At 41.5% G+C, this 24,862-nt stretch overlaps 1 protein-coding gene across 3 annotated transcripts in view; it reads left to right on the top strand.

The window, feature by feature from the left end:
- The window catches only part of IRAG1 (inositol 1,4,5-triphosphate receptor associated 1), an 857,666-nt gene that overhangs the window by 716,198 nt on the left and 116,606 nt on the right, over positions 1-24,862 (top strand). For all 3 annotated transcript variants that reach the window (XM_085648179.1, XM_085648178.1, XM_085648180.1), the window contains one exon: positions 12,515-12,593. In XM_085648179.1, coding sequence (XP_085504305.1) covers positions 12,515-12,593 — 79 coding nt within the window. The remainder of the gene's footprint in view (positions 1-12,514; positions 12,594-24,862) is intronic.

The following is a 24,862-nucleotide window of genomic DNA, read 5'->3' as shown; positions in this document are numbered from 1 at the left end:
ATCACTTTAGCATTCTCTAGATTCCAGACCATAGAAATTGTCTTCCATGAGCACCCGTAGACAGTAATATTTTTTTTCAAATCTTGTATTTTCAGTGATATGACCACCAAAGGCCCTGATTTTATATTAAAAACAGAGCTTTAGACAATACCATTTCCCGCTGAAAGGCAATATTTCTCTCCATGTGTTCCCATTCCTGGTACTTTCCCTCCATGTTAAGGAACAGTAGATGTGTCAGCACCCCGGCTAATGTGCTGCATAGCTAAATACATATAAGGTCCCAAAGGCGAGACCGATTGCATTGCAAATGCTTGTTCTGCTAGTGCTCAAAGGTGATTCAAATAACCTGGAGATCTGCAGGTTCTAAAATCCTGGCTTTTTATGAGCCGGCCTGAGTAGCATTTGCTTTTTCTTTCAGCTCCTGCCTAGCTCTGTGGGTCCCGTAAGAGTTCACCACAGAACTGCATGAATGCCTACCATCATCTTCATCATCATCAGGAATCAGATTCCTAAAATCCTAATTATGTCCCGCTCCAGGCAGGAATAACAGCCATAAAAATCAATTAATCTACTATTCTGATGTATAACTATTCTTCTTTTTGGACATGTTAAGCCTCTTCGGATTGTTCAAAATTTATAAAGTGGGTTCAACATTTGGCTTTAAATGTTGGTACTTGCATGAAATCAGATTTATAGAACTGCCAGTACCTGTTTCATGCCCATTCTTGCCGGTGCTTAATTTGTCATAGAATAAGTCTGGGGCTCAACGTTCTCTCAAAAGCCCACTACTGATAAATGTTGGGATTGAGAAATACCAGAGCTGTGTAGTCTTGATTCCATCTCATGGCCAGTGGGACAGAGAGTATATGGTGGTGTATGAAAGAGGCGTTAGTAAATATAGTAACCACCACTTCGCCAGTGTCATGGTTCATAGCTTGGTAGTCTGTCAGAAACAAGCAATGGAGCTGGAGATAGTTAGCAGAACTGGCTAGGAACAAAACATTTTAGTGTGAAAAAGGGGAAAGATACCAAAAGCCATACCTCACATTGTACCGGTGCATAGTGTTACAAAGCTCTTACACGAAAAAGACAAAAGAGCAAACAAAATGATAGCCCTCTGCTAGGATAACTTTGTGAAGTCAAACAGCAATGCAGCCTCAAAGAAAATCCTAACAAGAGAGGTGGAGTCCCAAGGGGGCCTAAGATGAAGAAAAGAAAATTCCCAAAGAATCCCTTGCACTGCTCTGATCCATTTATAGAAAACAGATCCTTTAGGCAGACGGACCTTGTGAAATTAAACAACCAGTTTTCAGCCGAATTCAGGATCACCAAAGGGCACAGCTGCGGATGTCCATTGTCACTATTACTGTTCGCAATTGCGTTGGAGCCTCCAGTGTGTGCTCTTAGGGAGCAACATGGGCTGTGGTTTGGTGGCCGTAGAATACTGTTTCGTTGTATGTAAATGATATATTACTGTATGTCAAGAAACTGGAGCAGACCCTGGCTTCCATAATTTGCCAGATTATTGGGTAGAAATGTATGTCAGGTCTCCAGAAAAACTAGAGATAATCCAAGATAATGCCATTAAACCCAGTTACGCCAAATTCGTGTTTGAATTTTCTCTGAGGTGTAAGAACATGCCATCTAGGTACTTAGGTGTGCAGATTAGGGGTGGGCGGAATTTGCGAAAGTGACTTTCGCAAATTATCGCGAAAATGTTAAAAATCTCCGCAAACACGCAGAAATATCGCGAAGATGCGGAAGTTTTTTTCCCGCCCGTTCGCGGTATTTTCTGCGTGGTCGCGGCTCGCCAACTTACCCATGCAGTTGCTCGCGGGCGCGGCCATCTTGTTTTCACTCTTCTCGTGGTGCATGATCGCGAGAAGAAAGACGTGATCGCGCGACCAATGACATTACTGCGGGTGCGAACTGTCGCGAGACAGCGCAAATGGCTACCAACAATCCAACATCTCGTGGAGAACGCGACCGGATCGGGAAAACTTGTCGGCGAACGCGGGGATTCAGGTAAGGCGATCGCGCGCGCGCAAGAATGTATTATTTTACAGCGCGAGCAGGAAACAAATTATCGCTAAGCTGCGGAATGCGGAAATTTTGACATTTTCGCGCTCTCCGCGGAACGCGAAAATGTCAAATTATCGCAATTTCCGCGAGCGGAACGGAAATTTAGCCCAGGCCTAGTGCAGATGCATTGCGATGTGTACATGGTTCTCAGGGAGAACTATGGCCGAGTACTATCAAACATGAGAGAACATATAGAAAAGTTAATAAATCTCCCTTTGTCAATGGCAGGTAAGATTGCTGTCATTAAGATGGTCATCCTGCCTAAGCTGTTTTAAAAGTACGAAAACATTGCTAAAAAGTTCCTTTAAATATGATTTTGTTGTGAGAAAACATTGTGTGCATGTTCTTGACCATGCTCGTCCGAGCGGAAGGGCTGCCTAATCTGAGCTAGGAGACCCTCACTGTTCCTTTGATCAGGGAGTGGGGATCTCAGTTCCAAGTACATGACTGTACTTCCTGGCCACACAGGCGCTTATTGAATATTACTGGTTCCATTTTGTATCTTCATTACCAGCATACTGCCATTCAATAACAAGTGGTCACTCCTGTTCCACTAACAAACGTCTTGGCTGGTCCATTGTCATGTTGCAGATTCTATACAGGTATTTGGCTTCACATGCGGTAGGGTTGAAGAAGGAGTTCCCCCTAGCAGATAATCTTAGTTCTTCGCTTACATCTGAGAGTAAGGAAAAACTTAAATTAACCATGTTGGACTCAATAAACTGGGTGACTTGTATCAGGAGGGTACATTCTTGCTTTCCCACTTCAAAACACTGGGAGCTGTACCACCTCTGGATAACTTCCTTTATTTCAGAGTCCACAGTACATTGATGAAAGTTCATTTGCTATATCCGTAAGAAATCCTTGAGTTAACTACACGTACCCGGGTGATCGGAAATGTTAATCTCCAGTGATTAGTTTGTTGTAGGTATAATCACACTCAGAATGAGTGGGTAGTGGGAGTCTGGATGGCCAAGCATTGCTGGGATGCCGATTTGGAAAACTTGGTTACCGATGAGCTATGAAAATATTGCTGTACTTAAACTAAAAAGGTATTCTACGATGTAGATAAAAGTAGCATGTGATGTAGGCACCTGGGAGCAGATTTTATACGCTTAGCGTGAACCTGCCTTGTGACTCCTCACATATTGAACAGGTGTCTTTGAAAGGCTGTCAGAGATGATAGGGTGTGTGATTGCATCATTACCACTGATACCTTTCCTTGGACTTGTGAATCACTTACCAGCTCTTCTCTCAAAAGTGCCACCCTAGCTCTGTTAATAGCCAAGAGGAAGGCCCAGTGCTGATGATTATAGATTGGCTACAAGCCCTGATATATTGTAGTGGCACTGCAGCGTATACTCAACACTACTGCCACAGGTGGCAGGTCCTAAGGATATCTAGGACCCCCTTCACAGAAACCTGGCTGAGATGATCTGTTTAGGTTTCATCCCACTCAGGCAGGCTCAGCAAATTAAAACATGGCACTGAGGGGATGTTAACTGTGAGGTGAATGGCTTGAAGCACTGTGACCAAGTGGTGAAGTGGTTAGCGCAGGCTTGCAGACAAGAGAGACTAGAGCAGGTGTCCCTGAACAGGAGACCTCTACCAGAGTATGAGGAAAGTCAGTGAGAGTGCAGGCAACAGAGATGGGGGCAGAAGAGGGAAACAGCAGATGAGAACTGTGAACCGAGGCAGGTAGATCGCATTGAGTTCCAGGGAGTGGCACGCACAGAGCCGCTAGAAGCATAGGGATAATAATTGATAAGCAATGAGTAGGAATTTATGTGTGTCCAGGATCATGCAGGAAAGTATCAAACTTCCAGCGGGCAAGGGGCGTGTAATACACACTCAGAGGGACCACATGAGTGGCAAAAGAAGACACAGAGTGGAGGAGAGTGATGATGGATGGGAGCCAGGGTAGAGGGCCAGAGGTTGGGGGACAGCACATCTAAGAAGAGATAAAAGAGGGGTAGAGAGCAATACGCAATGGAGAACACCTGAGGCTGACAGATTCTGGAGGAGAGGACTAAAGGGAGGGGAGCATGGTGAGTGGGTCACCCAGAGTATACAAGTGCATAGTCAGGTGGCTAGAGCAGCACGAGGACAAATCTCCTGCTGAAGTAGATACATCTGACTCTGAAGTTGTAAATCCACTGAACCTGCACCTGCCTCAGACACACTGGGCCTGATTTAGATTTGGTTGGACGGGTTTCTCTGCCACAATGGTGATGGATATCCCATCTACCAAAATATAAATCCCATGGGATATTTTGGGATTTTTATTTCGATGGAAAGGATACCTGTCACTGTTGTGGCGGAGTAACCCGTCTGCAGAAATCTAAATGTAAATGTAAATGTCAAAGTACTTATAGAGCGCACTGTCACCAGACGGGCACCTTGCGGTGTCGCCTTTGCGGTTTCCTGGCGCTGATACTCATACCGCTGTGGAACCCCTCCTGGCTTTCCCTGTGAAGTGTCCACTACTGGGCACCCCCAGGGTGAAGCCAGGCATCCTTAGCGCTGTTGGGGCCGGTGTGGAGGCTAAGCAAGCTATTGCCCAGAGTTGCAGCGTGGGGCCCGTGATTAGAATAGGCACCGAGGCGAGAATAGACAGGTCCGAGGAAATTGAGCCCGAGCCCCGCCGAGGTGGGAATCGAACCCTGGTCCCTGGCCAGAACTCTGCTTCAGGGTCTGCCGCTCTAACCATTGAGCCACACTCCTCCACCAATCAGGCCCACTGACTTTTACATCGTCTATGGGCAGTTGTAGTCAGGTGATGAAGATGAGATGCAGGATATGCTAAAGCTCCCAATTCATTAGCCAAAGGTGACCAGTATTGAGGCGGCACCAGCACTGCACTGCTGGAAGGAATGTGCATGCCAGAGCATGGCCAGCCCATGCACGAGTTGGGCACCACGAGGCACTCCTGCTTTAGTAATTGCATGTGTGTAGTTACACCCGTACTGTCGTGACATCCTCGGCCTTCACAGCACAATATTAACACTGTTACTGTTAATGATAAAGTGGGAGCTCTTGTTTTTGCTTTTTTTCCATGTGTATTGGGGGACAATGTTTGGGGAAGGTATTGCCTGTTGAGCCTCCACCAAATGTCTATTTGTAGTGGAAAACAGTACTGGTTCACTAAATTGAGTGACAGTGGTAGGCACTGGTAAACACTGTCTCAAAGAAAATACTTATGAAGTCCCAGAGAAGTCCCTATATTGTAATAAATGAAGCTCCATTGTATGTCCATGCCTTCTGGAATTAGTCTCATTACTATGCTTTGGTGGAGTGGTATAGACATATCCTCAAATATTCCAGAAAAGGACCATTCGGATTCTAACACCAAGTATTTGACTGCATGGGGAAAAGTGTTTTTGAACGCCAGGTCACAGTCTCAGCAAGGAGGAAGAATGAAAGCTTCACTAGAAAGGACAGCCCCTCAAAAGAAGACAAAAGAGTGAAACACTAAGTATATCTGCAGGAAAGGAAAGGGTACTTTGAAAGTCTGTCTACTGTGCACCCCTTCAGTGAGCAGGCAAAAAGTGAAAGATGCCCAAGAATTCTTTTTTGTGTGCGGAAAAACCCAATAACTCCCCCCATGCACTACAACAGGCTACTCTTGTCACCAACCAGTTGAGCAGGTGAACGGGTAACAATCCCACTAACTGATATAAAAAAATTAGAAGTGGCAGAAGCCATAAGCAATCATTAATATTAAGAACAAATGGCCATGTGTCACAATGCAATCCAGAACATCCCGCAAACAAACTGAATGGAAGATGGATATATGGAATCTTTGAGCAGGGAGGTGATATTCTACATAGCTTTGATAACAGAAGATTACTTTGCTGAAAATGTAGGTTACTTGCTATCATCCAGGTCTGTGTGGGCATATAAGATAGATCTTGAATCGGCAGACAGATATAAAATCTGGGTGAAGCTAATGGAGAAACTCAGGAAAGTAGTACATATGGAAGAAGAACTTTGGAAATTTGAGAATCACTACTTAAGCAAACCATTGGGGGAATTGGCACACTTGATGTTATCCAGGAGGGAGGAATGCCGAGCATTGATAGAAAGGGAAACTAAAATGCAGTTTTATGGTAGATAACATCGGCTGTATGAAGATCTCAATAACATGGGTAAATTACAAGTATGGCAAGGTAATAGAAACGTAAGCCAAACTTGGGTGCAAAGTGTGTGGAGAGAGGATGGCAGTGTAGTAACAGGAGGCAAGAAGATAGTCATTGCCCGGCTACTTCTGAAGGTGTACACCTCTGGAAATTTGGGGATCCAGAAGAACTTGCTATCAGTGTAACCCTGTCATCCATAGATCACTCTGAACTACAGGCCCAACTGACAGTGGAGGAGCTGGTGTATGCTATAAGGGAACTAAAAGGGGTTAAAACCATATGACAGAACTGATTCTCAGTGGACATGTTCAAAGAGTTCTCACGTAAAATCATGTCACACATCCACAAGATGTTTTTGGATGCTAGAAAATAAGGGGCCTGCCACTAACCTAGTGTGTGACATTAACTAGTTTAACATTGTATTGATATTTGAGCTTTGTATTGTGCATGAAGAATGCATATCTTATTGAACCATATCTCTGATGAACGTAACGTGGAGAATAACATTTGTGCAAAAGCCCATGCCAAATGATTGTATATGGTAATAGACCCTCTTATACCTCAATATCAGTCAGGAGTTATGGCTGGAAGATAAACAAGACTTAATATGTGGGGCCTCAATGGATACTTAGACTGTACCAAAACAATATTAGAACCAACAACAGTCCTGTCATTCGATGCTGAAAAGGCATTAGTCTGTGTGGAATGACTATTCCTATTGGTCATACTGGCAAGGGTGTGCCAGCCTTCATATCCTGGGTCTTCCAGATACACATGAGTAAAGGACAATAGAGTGGTTTCAAAACCCTTTATACCAGGGAGGAGCATGAGACAAGTATGCCCGTTGTCTCCACTTCTCTTTGCTCTCACTATAAAACCCTAGCTTGTTGGACTAGGAAGGGTGCATTAGTGCAAGAACTGAGATGGAGCTAAGACTGGGTAAATATAGTCTTATTATATGTATATGACATACTACTTTGGCACGCTCTTAAGCAACCTTAAATATAGTAACTCTATATAGATGATATTCTTCATATTAACTGGGTAAAATTAGTACTTTTCCCAATCACAGTTTGGACACCATCAGCTGGCTGGCTGGTGACATCCCATTGAAATAGTTAGAGAAGGCTTCCAGTGCTGAGGTATCATTGCCACAAAGGACAGGGAAATATTCCTTGATAGAAACCTGTTTAAGTGTCTTACGGTATTTAAGAAGGATGTGTAAGTCTGGAGAAATCTCCCACTTTCGCTTATGGGCCGGGGGGCAAATAAGTATGTTATAGCAAGCATACCATTTTGGATTCCTGAGCTATACTTTGGAATTTAGACAAGATGGTGTGACCTTTGCGTTTAAATGGAAATCTAGAAGGATATTGCTTTCCACAATTGGCCTGGGGGTCTTGAAGAGAGAGTTTCCACTACCTGATGGGCGTCAATACTATTGCGCTTCCCAGATGGTAGGCGTTAACAACTGGGCATTTGCCTCACAGCCGGTACCATCCCTGATGGCTGATAGATTATCCATGAGACCTAGAAGCTATCTCAGAGCTATATAGGAGAGAAAGGCCCGAAGAAAATGTCAGAAGGCACCAAAGTAGTTGTAAGGGCATGGCACATGGCAACCAGAACAACTTGTTGGCAGAACATTTCAAACTTGGCAATGCCTTTATTGGAGTGAACGTTGTTCCATGACCTACGTGAGATGCCAGCATTTTGGACATGGTATGTGATGGGATGTTCAAAACTAGCAGATGTTTGGGGACCAGATGGTGTAACAATATGCAGAACTTAGAGAAGAATTTGACTATATCCAGACAATATTTTGTGACTCGTGTCTATGAGTATTCCCCACTGGGATTTAAAGTTCTGTTGTTTCCAGTGAGAAAAAACACAGAGTATCCCAAATATAAAGGACATTAATAAATGACATAGAGAACACACTACAATCACTTGCGGAGCGATGGGAGGAGATGGACTCATAGGAATAAGACAAATGTGCAGAAGCACAAGGGAAGTGGCATACGCTTAGGATACAGGCTTATATAGATAAAGATACTACAGCACATATATTAAACTAGAAATCAACTAGTGCAAATTGGGTTGATCAAGAACGACAGAACGAGGATGTGGTCAAAAGAGAACACTGATACACACCTTATGATATGCCCCCCGATACTAGGGTCCTGGGAAAAGATAAAGACAACATTTCTAGGGTACTAGATACTTTCTCAGTCTGGCAGTTTGCTTTTGTTCATGGATGCCAGGCTTCCTAGCCAATATCATACAATTCAATGTCTGGTTGACTAACTAATATTTGTGGTATTTTGTGTGTTCCGAGTTCTGTTTGAATTTGCAATAAAACTGAATAAAAAGATTTAAAAATTAAACTGGATACCACTTTTTTCATATCATCTAGATTGGCCCTATTTAGAATTCGCGGGAGTATAATGAACTATTCTCTAATATGGTGATAGCTATGGCTAAGTGAGATATCCAATTGTTGGGTAGCAGGCTATCCCATCGTATGAGAACATGCGTAAAAAATTGATGTATGATGGCTGAGAACGTGATATAAAAGAACCAAGAATGCTCCAAGAGGATCGAGGAGATATGGGGTCTATGGAGAGACATACATGGTTGATAAGACAGAAGAGCGAGACACAGACAAGAGGAAACAAGGGTAGATGGACTGGTAAATAGTGGGGCTGACTAGTAGTTAATTTGTGCAGGTGATTTCTGATGCTCAGCTCTGGCACTTAATTGTCAACATCTGCACTTATGACAGTCTGCTACAAAGTGGCGCTATTTGTCTGATTTAGAGATGAGCACAGTAACAGTTGTTTACTCATTAAATATAAATAAAAAATTACTAATGCTTGCCTCCCAAGCTATTATAGCTTTGGGAACCTGGAATAGTCTGGATTGTCACACCTGTAGGATTGATGGTTAGTTGTGTTGATACTGTCTTGGCAGTGGAAATAGTTGGTGCAAGCTGCAGTGGCCCTGGCACTTTTTTTTTGTGCAAACTAAACACTGGGTCAAACTGCAATATGCATGCAACAAAGTGCATAAAATGATATGCAACGGAGCAACAGAACAAGCAGCAATACAAGATTGAATGTGGATACATGGGTAGATCGTTACTCATTAAATATAAATAAAAAATTACTAATGCTTGCCTCCCAAGCTATTATAGCTTTGGGAACCTGGAATAGTCTGGATTGTCACACCTGTAGGATTGATGGTTAGTTGTGTTGATACTGTCTTGGCAGTGGAAATAGTTGGTGCAAGCTGCAGTGGCCCTGGCACTTTTTTTTTGTGCAAACTAAACACTGGGTCAAACTGCAATATGCATGCAACAAAGTGCATAAAATGATATGCAACGGAGCAACAGAACTAGCAGCAATACAAGATTGAATGTGGATATATGGGTAGATCGGAGGCTAAGAGGTGAAGGGAATATGAATATCATTCCATTAAAGCAGCTGACTTGTGTTTGAAGATATTCTTTTTATTACACTTTGGAAATACAATAAAAATCATTTACTAAAAGGACCATATACCAAAATGTAATAAACAATTTGAATCATTACTTTTACTACAGCTCTGTCTTTTCATTCAAGCCCAGCGCATGCCTTCACTGCAGGCACAATAATTATGTATTTTTATTTTTATTACTGAGTATGTCATTTTTATATTTTTATCTGGAATTTGAAAAATGTGCATAGAAAAATACATGTAATTGAAATGAAAACAAAAAAATTAGGTAATTGGTTTTGAATATATATAGCTACACGAAAATTAAATAGAATAGCCAGGTAGATAGGGGGCAACTAAATATACATTTAGTCTCCCTCCCCTTCTGTTTCATGTCAGCACAAAAAAGTAATGAAAGCAAAGCAAGAAAGCAAGCAAACGCTTGTGGATGTTTAAATGATATGTATTAACGGGAAACAGCGTTTACAATGCTGTCATCACATCGCAGTGCTTTTACAACACGGTTGTTACAACGACCGCGTTTTTAGTACGCGATACCTTTACATCTCAAGCCATTAGAACGACTTGCTGTAGGGGGCGCTAAGGTATTGGATATGAAATCCAACACCTTCCTTGCTGTTGTGCAAACTGGGGTAGGAATAGTAAATAATACTATTCCTAAGTCCAGCGCACTCCCTACAGAAAGTCGTTATAATGTATTCCGATGTAAAGGTATTGCGTACTAACAACGCGGTCATTGTAACAACTGCGTTGTAAAAGCACGCGATGTAATAGCATGCATTGCAACATGCTATATATTCGTATTAACAGACCTTGAAAAGGCAACAAGGAAAATAAAAACCTAAAAATCTTAATTGATTGAGGCTTTAGTTTGTAAAAGATAATGCTACTGAACAACACCATCTACCATTGTGTCATAATAAGGTGTATTAGGCTTAACAAATACAGATTGGATTTCATTACTTAGATGGATTCATCTCAACTGCAGAACATTTCTCTAGCATGGACGTCATTTAGGGGTTGTCAGGGGTTGCAGCTGCGACCCCTGGCTTGCCCCTTGCTATCCCTGGCACTGCTTTTGCGACCTCTAGCCTCAGAAGTTATAAAATCAGTGCCTGGAACACATGGGCAGCTCTTCCTAATGGACGCTGTTTGGGGCTCCACTTTCTTGGTTTCTGTCAAGTTTTTATTATATAAATAGTGAATTATATTATTCACTATTAGTGTAATAAAAAATGGAGAGCATTAGCTGGAGTATGACCCTATCTGGAAGCTTGTATATTGTATGCATGCTTGAGTGTGAGAGTGTGTTTATGTGTGGGGGAGTCTGTGACTGTGTTAGTTTGTGTAAGCATGTTTGTGTGAGTCAAAGTAAGAGACAAATGGCGTGCGGTGTCACTTTTGCTTCTCCACGCATTTTGGTGGATTGACGTCCACGTTCCTGAGAACCCTGTTATAGGATGTTTAGTACCTGATGTGGGATGTTCAGATTGGCTCAGTCAATTTGACTGCTCATTCAATTAAACTGCTTGCAATACAGGCACTAACTACTCTTGTTTGTCTTCTCCACTCTAAGCTTAGGGTAGAGACAAGAAGCACGGATTTTGGTGGGTGTATTTGTGCGTGTTAAGTTAAGTTAGGGGGAGGGTGTTAACAGTCTTATTCCTCACAATTCTGTCAGGTGTTAACAGTTATTAATTTCTCTTCACAACATTATGAATCCTCACCTTTGTATCAACAGACAATAAACAGTAGTTAATACCGTCCAGAGAATCAGTTAATCAATGTTGATGTCTTAAATAGGGACCAGTATATGTAAATTAGTGCCCTAAATGGAAAGATTGGCTTGGGCTGCGGCAACCGGATTGGTTGAAAGGCTGGACAGGAACAGGAGGCTTGTGTCAGACCAAGTAGAGTGATATTAAGTAAGTGGATGCAGTAGCCTTATTGGCGACATGATTTCAGGTGTTAACCGATGTAAACACTTAGAAGCCTGTTTATGGGATGTATTGTGCATCAAGCGTGTTCAAACACTTAACTGCTGACTGCTGGAACCTATCAACTGAGTCAGGCCTCTTACTTCCAAAGACAGCATCTGTCACTTTGTGCTCTGCCATGTATACATCAGAGATTGATAAAAAATTGTCAAGCTTCAGATGTGTCAATGTATGGATCCATGACGCCCGTGGTGTGTGGAATGTAATAAGAATGAGACTTCTCTCTTTGAAAAGTTGTTAAAAACCTCTCTTTCTTGTACCTTGTCTCAGAAGAGGTAAGGCTTCAAGTATGTTTTACCATGATTGCTGATTATGACAGAACTTAAAGAATGATAAATAATGCTAGGGAGCCCATAGATCATATAGTGAGCATAAAACATATCTGCCTTGCAAAATGTTATGCATGTTTCGTATGGAAATAAAGGCACACACTTCATAAGTAATGTTGTGTAAAACAATTACTCTCCATGGTCAGCCAGAGTCACGCGGCATTCTGTGTCCCTTTATCAACTGACTTCCTCCAGTGTGGTGTTTACATCCTCCATCAATGGACTTCTCCCAGTAAAGAGGTTAGATTTCACATTGAGGGTTGACGGAGGCTTACAATAATGAGGATCTAAAGCAATGCTTATCTTTACTGTATTGCAGTAGGGTTAAAGTTGACCAGACTTGATTCAGTAGACGCACCAGCGACATCCTCTAAATTGTGTGGCCTGCATTGCACCTATTAATGCAGTTATTTTACCTCCAGTACACTGATGTGCTTCTTCATTAAACCTTTTTTGTTTTTCCATACAGGAACATAAATTGATGCGAAATCAGAACCTCTCTGTACCAATCCTTCCAGACCTCAGTGAGGCAGCAGAACATGAAAGAGGTAAGGTACATAACGTTTGTCAAAACCTTCTTAAATAACACATTATATATAGAAAGTAGAGACATTGTTTTTTCAAGATTCTGATGGCGTTTATATTTGTGGGAAACTAAACTTATTTTAAGTGTGGACCTACATGTACTTGAGACTGTCCATTACATCCACATAGCTAAATTATAACACTTATTTGCAGGATTTCAAACGTTTGTTCTTATTTCTGCTCTGAAAAAAAAGTTTTTTCTTACTTTTGAAATATTGAGTTGGTTGGGATATGGGTGGATAACCTGTTTCCTTTGAATGCAAAACTATCAGCCAATTCACTGTTGCAGGGAGCGGGATTTCAAAAATGGTTATATGCGTGTGCCCACCCAGCACCAGCACATAGCGTTGTTTGACTTTCCTAGAGTGGAACGCTGATCCCAGGTGACTGCAGGCATTTCAGTTAATCCAGTTGTCCACCCTAGTATTAATCCTATTTATTTAGGTTCTGTGGCCATTCATATTAGTCATAAGGTGGCCAATATGAGTGGCTGAATGATGTAGGCACTAGTTGTCTGTAAAACTGATTCACATCTTTTTTGAGTTCAAAATATTTTATTGAAATTTCATAATGTACAAAAAACATAGACATACAAAAAAGAATATTAATAAGCTAAAATATCTAATACAATACGTACAATATCATATTTTCATATTCATTTCAATAGAAAAGAAAATAGTCATATTCTTATAAAACTAAAAAGAGGGGGGGAGGGAAACATCTAATAACAAATTATTGTTTAAGCTATAAATAGAGCTACTATGACATATCGATTAATATAAGAATAGTAAAAAGGGGTAAAAGACATAAATATACCTTTAAGATGCAAAATAAATATCAACAGGAATCCAAAAAGAGTGATAGGAAATAGAATTATGATTAACCCCAGACAAAGATAACTGAGCACCTCTTCTTGTAAAGATAACCCATGACCACCAAGCATGAACTGATAACTTAGAAACATCTTTCCAACAAAAGGTAATAGATTTTAACGCAGCAGAAATCAAAAAATCAAAAAGCCTACATTCAAGATTACTTAGAGTTTGTGATAATGTAACTGATTTGCATATTAACATTTTATATGATATGTCTTCATGTATATTTAACAACTTCTTAATAATATCCCAAACTTCTGTCCAGAATTTTGAGATTAAAGGACAATCAAAAAGCATATGTCCTAACGAGCCAGGATGTAATTTACAATGCCAACATGTGTCAGATTGAAGAAGTTTAGCCTGGAATAAACGTAATGGAGTCCATAAAGAATTAAATAAAATATAGGAATTGGTTTGATAAAGTGAGACAGGTAACCAACCAGATATATTTCTAATCCATATAGTTTCCCATGTATCAATAGACAATGTAAGTGAAAGTTCATTATTCCAGAAGGTTGCAATCATATTTATGTTACTTCCTAGAGTGTTAGATAATTTTTTATATAAAATTGAAACACCATGAGCTGTCATCGATATAGTTTGAATATAAACGGATAAGTCAGCTGTAACATTAGACGGAATAGCTTGCGGAAAGGAATCTAAAATTGAATTAGTTAAATATTCATATTTAATAAGATCAGATTGAGATAAACCAAACCTTGTTTGTAGATCCTCAAACGGTATAAAAGTATTGTTGGAATAAATGTCTTTAAAATAAAAAATACCAGCCTGAATCCACGAAAACCAAAAACTAATGTTCCTATTTAATTTAATGACATTGCTATACCATAATGATAATTCAACAGTGTTATACATGGGATATATACAAAAATGGAATCTAGATCATTAAAAATCATTTTAGTGGATTTGAGAATGACAGATTTATGAAAAAATGGTGATTTGTTAGACATAGTTAGCAGAGTTGGTAATGGAAATGGCTTCACAATAGATTTTTCAATTTGGAGCCAAGAAGGTGGATTATGTAAAAGGGAATGATTAAACCATATGGCACTTTGTTTTAAAATAAAAGCTTTGTGATAAAGAAAAAAATCTGGGATACCAAATCCAGCATTACATTTAGACATTTTTAATTTTTTATAACTAATGCGAGGTGATTTGTTATTCCAAAGAAATTTGGAGAGAAGTTTATCAACATCTTTATAAAATTTTAATGGAAATTGAGTAGGAATCATGGCAAGAGTGTAAAAACTTTTTGGAGCAATATTTATTTTAATAGATTCCATTCTACCCCACCATGAAAGGTGCAGTGATGCCCATTTAGACGTTTTATCTTTTATATAATCTAAGACAAAATTACACTTTAAAGTCATTGTAGATTTTATGGATGAGGAAAATAAAATACCAAGATATTTTAATTTATTATTTTGCCAAATAATTTCATTCATGGATATCATATCAGGAGTACAATAAATGTTTAAAGGGAAAAATTCTGTTTTGTTAGTGTTTAATTTGTAGCCAGAAACCATAGAATACTTTGTTATAATCTCTAATAAAGAAGGAAATGAGGATAAGGGGTCACTAATAAATAAAAGTACATCATCAGCATACGCTAAAGTTTTAATAATAATCTCATTAATACTAATTCCTTTAATATTATCACATTTTCTTATAGAGGTAAGGAAAGGTTCAATGCCAATTAAAAACAATAGCGGGGAAAGGGGACACCCTTGTCTAGTACCTCTAAAGAGGGAGAATTGATTTGAAACTTGGCCATTAATAAATAGACGAGCAGTAGGAGCAAAGTATAGAGCTGAAATCATACGAATAAAATTGTTGCCAAAGTTAAATGATGATAAAGCATGAAATAAAAATTGCCAATGAAGTTTATCAAAGGCTTTTTCAGCATCCAAAGCCATAATTCCTGAAGGAATAGTTAACGTATGACCCTGTTCAAAGTTCTTGTATTATTTGCAGAGTTTTTTTTTTTCATAAAACCAGATTGATCTGAATGTATAATAGAATCTAATACAGGGGATAATCGTGTGGCTAATATTTTGGCATATCATTTACAATCTTGATTAATTAAAGAGATAGGGCGATAATTAGATACAAGGGTGGGGTCTTTATCGGGTTTGGGACGAACGATAATTAAAGCTTCAGTAAAGGAACCTGAAGTAATTCCCGTAGAGCCAAACATTGTAAAAAGTTGAAATAATAAAGGTAAAAGATGGGACTGAAACTCTTTATAAAACTCCGGTGGGATACCATAAGAACCCGGAGATTTATTTTTTTTAAGAGATTTTATAGCGGATAAAATTTCATCCTTAGTAATTGGAGAGTCAAGCCCCATTTTATCTGATGGAGAAATTTTAGGTAGACCACATGAAGATAAAAAAGAATCAACTAAAGAATCATTATGAAAGTCAGGTTTATCATATAACTTAGAGTAAAAATCCAAAAATTCATTAACAATATCTTTATGAGATAAAGCAATTTTACCATTGGATCCATGAATAGAGATGATTTGAGTTTTGTCTTTTTTGATATGTATGTAATTCGCTAAAAGTCTTCCAGATCTATTTGCATTAAAACTAAATTTAGCTTTGGCTTTAGAAATCTGAATGCCAGCTCTTTTACTAAGAATTGTATTAAATTCATATCGAAGCTTTTGCAACATAACTCTATATTGAGGATCATTAGACGTAATAAAAAGTCGTTCATATTCCGCTATTTGCTTTTCTAGCTTTTTAATATTGGCATTAAAGGTCTTATTTTCGTGAGCCATAATAGAAATAGTAACCCCTCTAATATAAGCTTTAAAAGCATCCCATCTATTAACCATTGAAGTAGTACCTTCAGGATTAAACTGAAAAAAATCATGAATGGCAGAGAGGAGCTTTGGTTTATTATGTTCATTAAGAGCTATACCAGAATTCATTCTCCCTCTAGGCTGGTTAGTAAAGGTTGAATTTAAATTTAGAATACAAGGAACCATAGCATGATCAGAGACGTCAATGTTGCCAATCTTAGGGGTATTAACAGAGTTGATCAGCTGTTTTGTGACTAATATGTAATCGATCCTAGAATGAGAATTGTGTGGGTTAGAAAAAAAAGTAACGTTTTTTTCTGTAGGGAAGTGTAGACGCCAAATATCAACTAACTTATTGGTTTGAAGAAATGATTTAAAAGCAAAGTAAACCTTAGGGGGATGGAATTTAGTACGAGATAATCTATCTAGTAAAGGATCAGATATGACATTAAAATCACCTGCAACAATTAAAGGTACATTACCAATTTTTACAACCTCAGTTGAAAGATTAGTCCAAAAAACAGGGTCATCTGCAGTAGGGCCATAAACATTTAATAGAAATAAGATAGAATCATGAACTTTAACCTTAACAATTAAATATCTCCCATCCGTATCTGTAATTTTGCTCAAAATTTGGCAATGCGATTTTTTTGCAAATAATATAGCTACACCATTTTTCTTGCCATTAGGAGGAGAAGAAACAATATTGTCAACCCATTTTTTCTTCATATAATCTAAGATTTTATCATCTATATGAGTTTCTTGTAAAAAATAAAAGTCAGCTTTGCAACAAACCAAATAATCCAACATTTTTGTACGTTTCACAGGATGGCGTAAACCTTTAACATTCAATGACACTACTTTAATATTAGCCATAACATAATAAAAAAGAGAGAAGGGTTAGAAAGAGGAAAGTCAGAAAAAGACACAAATGTTAAGAAGAAAGTAGCTCCAGAACACACAAAAGGGAGTGGAAGAAATAAAACATAATAAAAAAGACAAACAAAATACATAAATATGAACATTGAAACGCACACACGCTCTACAAGCATGGCCGGAACCGCTGGAGCCCAAAATATTATGAGTTATATAAATCTGTCAAAGAAGATCATACAGGAAAAAATCAAGTGGTAGGGCCATGAGTGTCCATAGATTGCTGTAATTGTTGATCTAGAAAATGTCGCAGATCTTCAGGATGCTGAACGGATTTTGAAAAATTATCTTTCCAAATGCGCATTGTTGAAGGATCAAAAAGGCCGTATTGGTATCCAAGGCTTCTCAATTGTGGGCGAAGATCAGTAAATCCCTTACGTATTTCAACAGTTTCTTTGGCAAAATCTTAATGAATAAAGATTTTGTGACCATTGACCATCAATGCAGGAATTTCTCTAGCTGCTTTTCTGATCAGAACCAAATGATGGTGACGAAGAACTTTAAATATCATTTGTCTAAGCTTGGTATGTTGAGGATTGCGACCTGAAGGAATTCTATGAGCCTTATCAATTTCAAATTTTTCTGGAAATTTAATATTTAAAAGACCAGGAATTAAGTTCTCTAAGTATAGTCGACAGTTAGTTCCCTCAACCTCTTCTGGTAAATGAAATATGCGAAGGTTATATTGTCTATTGCGATTTTCCATGTCCAAAAGATGTGAGCACAAAGGTGATATTTTCGCCACAAGTGGAGTAAAAGCGTCGACTTTAACTTTATTATCCTGTATTTTAATTGAGTTATCTGATATTTTCATTGACATACTCGCCATTTCTTTTCGTACATTTCTAATTTCAGTCGCAATAGTTTCTGTATGAGCACGAAGAGCCTGAATTTTCTCTAAAATTAAAGAAAGCGAAGGTTCAGATGACTCCACTACTTTTGATTTTATTGGAGGAGGTGAAATCTGCTGTCTTCTTTTATTGTTGAGAGGATTTTTATTATCCATTTTTGAGAATAAATAATGAAATTTGAAGAAAAAAGAACAGTTTATGAGTAAAAAGAGCAAAAGACGCAAAGCAATACTCAAAAAGACTGGTGCAGCAGCTAAACTGGACTAGGGGTGTGGCTAGGCCCAAGCCAGGCCCTTTCCTGAAGTATGCTCCGCCCCCCTGACAGACTAACCAGGCAGTACCTCAATGCAGAGCTCGGAGCAGGAACCAGGGAGCCAGAAACACCACTTCCCACAACCAAATAGGCTTGAAACCACTTCACAATGTAGGTAAGCCTATTATTGTAGCAGCGAGCTCCTTTTAAACGAAATTATGACAGTCGTTTTATATTGAAAAACGGGCGAAAACGCGGAGGAGCTAACCGGGTGGCGGCCATCTTGATTCGCGCGTCTCCAAACTGATTCACATCTAACCATTGATCAATTTGCCCACAGCCATCACAACGATCTAATTAGTTGCTGTGAGAAAAAACACTCTTTTTTTCATGGTTCCCATGCTTTTTTCTGTGTCTAATAGAACCAGTTTGCCTTACAGCCCTGCTGCAGGAACTGACTATGCATCCCTAGCTGGCTATTAACAACCCTTTTCCTGAAAGGCAATGATTTGGCCTTTGGCTGCAGAAAGGTAGAAGTGGTGTTAACAGCCATCACTTATCAGGGTTTGTACATCTGAGAGGGTGAAAGGAAAAGTTGGCAATACATATGGTAGCTTTCACAGATCTTCCTTTAAAGTGGTGATCCTAAATGCTGCTCTCAGGAATAAGACTATCAGGAACTGAAACCTGTCATGCTTAGAGTCCCCTCTCAATTCCTGCCTGTGCTGTCAGGGTGAAAGCAAACGTCTTCTAGCACTGGCAGAGGGATAGAACCTCATCTCCATAGGGGAGTGGCTAGAAGGAGCGGAAAGGCTCCTGTGGCTTGAAGAAGTCTTGGGCCATTTTGGATGGGGGGTGCTGTGAATGTTTTTAATTAACTGAGAAAGGAAGTGTTGAAAAAGGAGATAGAAATTCTATGAGAAAATTGCCAAGACTTTTGGGGCCTCACCACCACCTCCTCAACGCTCATGGACCTGGGAAGATACCACTGTAAGAAAGAAGACTCTTCCTTACTGATAGGAGAGGTGTGGTGCAGCGGCCAGGACAGCTGACTTCGGAGCACAGGGTTCATGGTTAGATCCCCGGCTCCGATGGCAGCTCAGCTCAGCACCATGTGACTCTGGGCAATAGCTCACTTAATTTCCACGACGGCCCCCAGTGCTTTGAGACCCGTGAGGGTGACTAGATCGCGCTTTACAAATACGGATTTACATTTACATAGGAGACTAAAAACCCAAGGATTCCTGATTCCTACTGGCAGCCAAGGACCAGTACTGTTATCCAAGTGGTTGATCTCGTTATTTCCACAGTGTTGCAAAAGTCAGAAAGTCTCCTGACTTCAGTTGAGCCCAGCTGGCCCCTGTGTACTAGAATCTGCAGGGGATCTGTCTTGAAGGAGAATTAGCACAGAGAGAACCCGAGGACCTCCGGCTTGACCTGAAGCAACTTTCTTATCTGTTCAAGAACGTTCGGACTTAGTCATTATTTCCACCTTCGGAGGATCGGGATAAGGTGCTGAAGCTTCTCCAGCATAGAGTGGGAGTTCAATGAAGTCTTTCGTTTTCCTAAACATTTCTCTGCTTTCTCTTATCTGATATTATTTGTTTTGGTGTCAGAGGGTCTCCTAGAACTGTTTTAAACTCCCAGATTGTATTTATTTAATTGATAGGAATATCCCCCTTCAAAACTAATTACTCAACTTAAGCCATTTGCAGCGCTGTCAGTGAGATGAGCTCAGATGCCCCACAGCCTTCCCGATTGGCTTTGTAATTCATGAGGTCTTCGGGAATGACTTTCAGAGTCCTGCATGGTGCACAATTCCAGAGGGCCTAAAAAGTGGGCTATTCTGCTCCTTAGCTAGACTAAGCCACTGTTGACTGTTTTGATGAGCCATTAGCCATAATGTGATGCACATTTACCAGTTATCTATGGCCTTTAGATTAGCACCTTGTGTCTGTTGGGCCCCTTTCACAATGATATTTGTGCAGCTAATTTCAAGTAAGGTCCGAAAATTGAAGCACTTATGGGGGCCAATTCCTGATTCATAGGTTTATCAAGAATGGGATTTTGCCCGTTTGCATGGTATTGGGTCACACAAAAATCTACAGTACTCGTAGAATTTCTGTTTGCGAAAAATCTACTGCAAATGCATATTTTTGGGCATCTTGAGGTACATCTTCCAGCAAATGATTACAAACACCCAGAAAGTTCCAACTTGGTTGAGTATTCATTGTCAGACCCCCTTTAAGACGACACGAGGCAGGCGGAGGCTACTGGGCCACAACCGTGGGAGTTCAGTGCTTTTATCACTGCTGTCTCAGGGCCTACCATACTATGACTTTCTGCACTTCATGCTCAGTGGTAGCGAGCAGTTCCAGCCTCCTCAAGGAGGTTAGTGTTGGGGTACCCAGGCTCAGTAAACAACACCCCCGCAGCAGCACAGTAAGATCAATGCACGGACCACAGCTTCTCTTTGTATGACAGATAAGTACTTTATTACAAGGAAAACATAGAATTCAACTACACATGCAATAATGCAAGGATTCCCAGGTTACATGTGTGAGTCTTTATGCTTTCAGGGGTCTTGTCAAGCTGTCTCAGCTACCCCTCCACCTGTCCCTTGTGGGTCCCCTCCCTTTCTGTGGGTGTGCTCCTCCCAGGTCCAGAGTTCCAAGTATTGCCTTTGGGGCAGCTTCTGATCCCCACGTTTACGTTTTAACATTAAGGTGCCGATTCCGATCCTGGAAAAACCGGGTATGAACCGTCGGTCGGAGCGTTTTCTCCGTCCGACTCGTACCCGGGAAAAAAACATTACAAACATGGAAGTACGATTCGCACGGAAACACCATTTCCGTACGAATCGTACAAAACACCGACCGACAAAAATATACATACAAATGTGATCCGGGAATGCTCCGACGTGACGTCGGGACGCTTTTAGGCAGCGTTTCACGACCCAGGAAGTACGAATCGAACCGACAGCAGTCCGGACGGCAATATTTTTACGGCACCCAAAAAGTGCCGGAAAAGCGAAGTACGCCGCGAAACGACCAGATTAGGGGGCCCGGTACGTGCCGTACCCCCCCAGCCCCCGTGAGTACGCGCCGACCCCCCCAGCCCCCGTGAGTACGCGCCTGCCGACCCCCCCCTAGCCCCCGTGAGTACGCACCGAACCCCCCGTGTATGTACACCTGTGTACGTACGAGTCGTACCCCCACCCGTGTATGTACACCCGTGTACGTATGAGTCGTACCCCCGTGTATGTACACCCATGTACGTACGAGTCGTACCCCCCCGTGTATGTACACCGGTGTACGTACGAGTCGTACCCCCACCCGTGTATGTACACCCGTGTACGTACGAGTCGTACCCCCGTGTATGTATACCCATGTACGTACGAGTCGTACCCCCCGTGTATGTACACAGGGGGGTACGACTCGTATGTACACGGGTGTACATACACGGGGGAGGTACGACTCGTACGTACACGGGTGTACATACACGGGTGGGGGTACGACTCGTACGTACACGGGTGTACATACACGGGGGGTTCGGCGTGTACTCACGGGGGCTGAGGGGGGTACGGCGCGTACTCACGGGGGCTGGGGGGGTATGGCGCGTACTCACGGGGTCTGGGGGGGTGTTCGGCGCGTATGCGGGCACATGTCTCCATGGTTGCTATGGGAGTTCGGTCCGTACGGTGCATTTTCCATACGGTTGTAACATCGGACGCACGGGATGGATCGTACTTGCGCGCTCGGACTTCACTTTTCACATTTGTACGTAAAATCGTCCGGGGATGTGTCAGACACTTTTTCCGACCCGAGGACGTGTGGGGAAATTTTCCGAATACGATTCGTATGGACTTTTTCCCATACGAATCGTATTTGGCAGTTTGTACGCTACTTGTACGATTCGTACGGCAAAAAGACCGGATACGAGTCGTACGGGGAAAATTTTTCCAGGATCGGAATCGGCACTTAAGTCTCTGTGGCTTTGGCCCTTTTAGTATCTCCAAATTCATAGGAGCAGCACTGGACCTCGTTTATCCCTTCCCTGACAGCAGATCCTCACCCACCGCAGAGAGTTTCCAAATATCACATAACAGTCTTCTTGGGAGTTGCACAGGAGTTGACCGCGTCAGGCGCCAGTCAGAAGGTTGCAGTGCAGCAGGTGCGAAGGCTTCTGTCTTGTCCCTCTCTCGGACAAATGGTGGTAGAGCTCTGCTCAAGAAGCAATTTACTCCGATGACTGCTTGGTGTTTCTTCTTGGGTGTGATGGCAACATGACCGCTTGTGATGATTCTTTTGTTTTGCAGTCACCAAGCGCTATATTTGGCACACAGTGTATTGAGGGGACAACTTTGATTTTTCACAATGCAAAACCAGGGGCACTTCTTAGGTTACTTGGTGTTCAGGACAGATCTGGACCCAACAGCTCACTTTGGCAGTGCCACGGTCAAGCAGTCCACTTATGGGACATACAGGCCGCCAGCAAGCACTTATCCTAGCTTTGGTTGGGCAAATCAATTGGGTACACAGCTCCAGGTACTGTGGTAGCTACAACATGGATACATTTTGAAGATCGCACTGCCTAGCCCGGCAGTACCATGATGCCGTCTACACAGCCACTTCACGAGTTTCTGTCAGGTTGACCCTACGGCAAGTCAGTTTTGGCAGTCCCTTCCATTAGCAGCTCCTCCTGTGGGGTTGACACTTCCTTTACTCACTGACTGGCAGCATGTCTTAGCACCCCGGGCAGTTCAGTAATTTCTCCTTCAGATCGGACTGCTAGCGATGTTCCTTTACCCCTGGACAGTTGGCTGTCAATGCAACACCAACACTTGGCTGCATCAAATTCTCCAAGTACTATATGAAGTACCCCATGATCAATAAAAGAATCCACACATTTTAAATACTTGCAGCAAGCCTACTACTCCCCCCTTCAGCTTTAGAAATTTGGGATGGGCACTGAGACTTCATGCGTGAGGTGCAGGGAAGCCGAAGCGGACTTCCTGCACCTGGCATGGGCATGTGGTCCAGTCTTTTGATATTGGGGGCAGGTCACGCAGACCCTATCCGAAATGGTAGGGATACACATAGATTGCACTCCCTCAACTTGTTTTCTAGGCCTCATTAAAACACTTCCACCAGTAACATGCAAACCAACAGCAGTATCATTGCTAATAGCCAAACGCAGAGTTTCACTATGTTGGGGAGGGAGGGGTGCGCCACATCACTTGGATTGGTTGCATGATCTAGCATACTGTAAGGCTCAATTGGAAAAGATACGTTGAAGAATTACCTCAGGCTTCCAGACCAAGAGACTTTTGGGCCCCATATGTAGCCTCCATTCTGTCTAAAGGAACAGACTAAAACATTGCACTGGATCATATCTGCGGTGTGTTGGAGGGTGGGGGCGAGTGGCTGAGGGGAGCATTGATAACGTGTATAATATACTCATGTGGCTGGTCTGGGATGCTATGCCTGAGTTTCTGTTCTGTTTTATATTCCTCTTTCCCTTGGTTATTTGTACAAGTTACACCTGTGATATGTACAAAAGCAGAATAAAAAAAGTCATCAAAAATAAATAAAAATAAAAATAAAAGAGCCCACAACACCGAAGATCTTTCGATCTAGGCTCCCATCTTTATACTGACTTTGCAAATGGAGGATGTGTATTCCACGTCTGTTTCATTGGAATGATTTGGGTCAGTTCCCTTTCATGTGTCCTGGCCAGGCCACCCATCAGACATGACCTTTGTCTGCAATGCTACTCTGCCTAGCAGTTCAGTCGTCTCCAGGTGGAGTGAGCAGGCTGCCCCCAGCCTTCTACAAGCCCCCTCAAAGAGATCAGGAAGAGAGAGAGACACACAATGCTGTGTCCCTTCAAAAGACTTCTTTCCCTAACAACTAATACTGCAGGCCTCATCCTGAGCCCCCTGTGATCTACCTTAAAGCAGCTGCAATCAGAATCATTTACAGCCCAATGTATCAGGAAGCCCCCTGGCACTTCTAAAGAACGTCTGTGTCCTCTTTCCTCACAATTGCATCTGCTGTTCTGCCCTCCCTCCTAGGGGATTTCAGCAATAAACATTTGCTGCCGGGGGGGCAAGTAAACTCTCCTCCCTCCATGTTGTACTCTTGTCCAGGCTGTGGGCTTCCAAAATGGAACTCACCAGCCTGTATCACTCATGCATGGCACATCCTCAATCCTAGTACACACACGCATTCAAGAACTCCAGGTTCATCGTGAGCAGCAGAACTTTAAATGAATGGACATGTAAGCATATATGTCTCACAGGTAAAAAGGCCTGTCATTATAATTCACAAACTATGGTATGCTGACCCCACTTTGTTCCATGCATGAAGCCCGTGATTGGGATGGTAGTCTTTTGTCACTATGAGGGTGTGCTTGGTGCAACATGACAGAGCCATACATCAAACTTACAATTTTTTCTTATTTTCTAAAACAAACTTCCAAAGCAGGA

The sequence above is a fragment of the Triturus cristatus genome, chromosome 3_2, assembly GCF_964204655.1.
Source record: "Triturus cristatus chromosome 3_2, aTriCri1.1, whole genome shotgun sequence".
NCBI lineage: Eukaryota > Metazoa > Chordata > Amphibia > Caudata > Salamandridae > Triturus > Triturus cristatus.
Note: the sequence above shows the minus strand (reverse complement) of the source record. Positions and strands in the feature narration are given on the sequence as shown.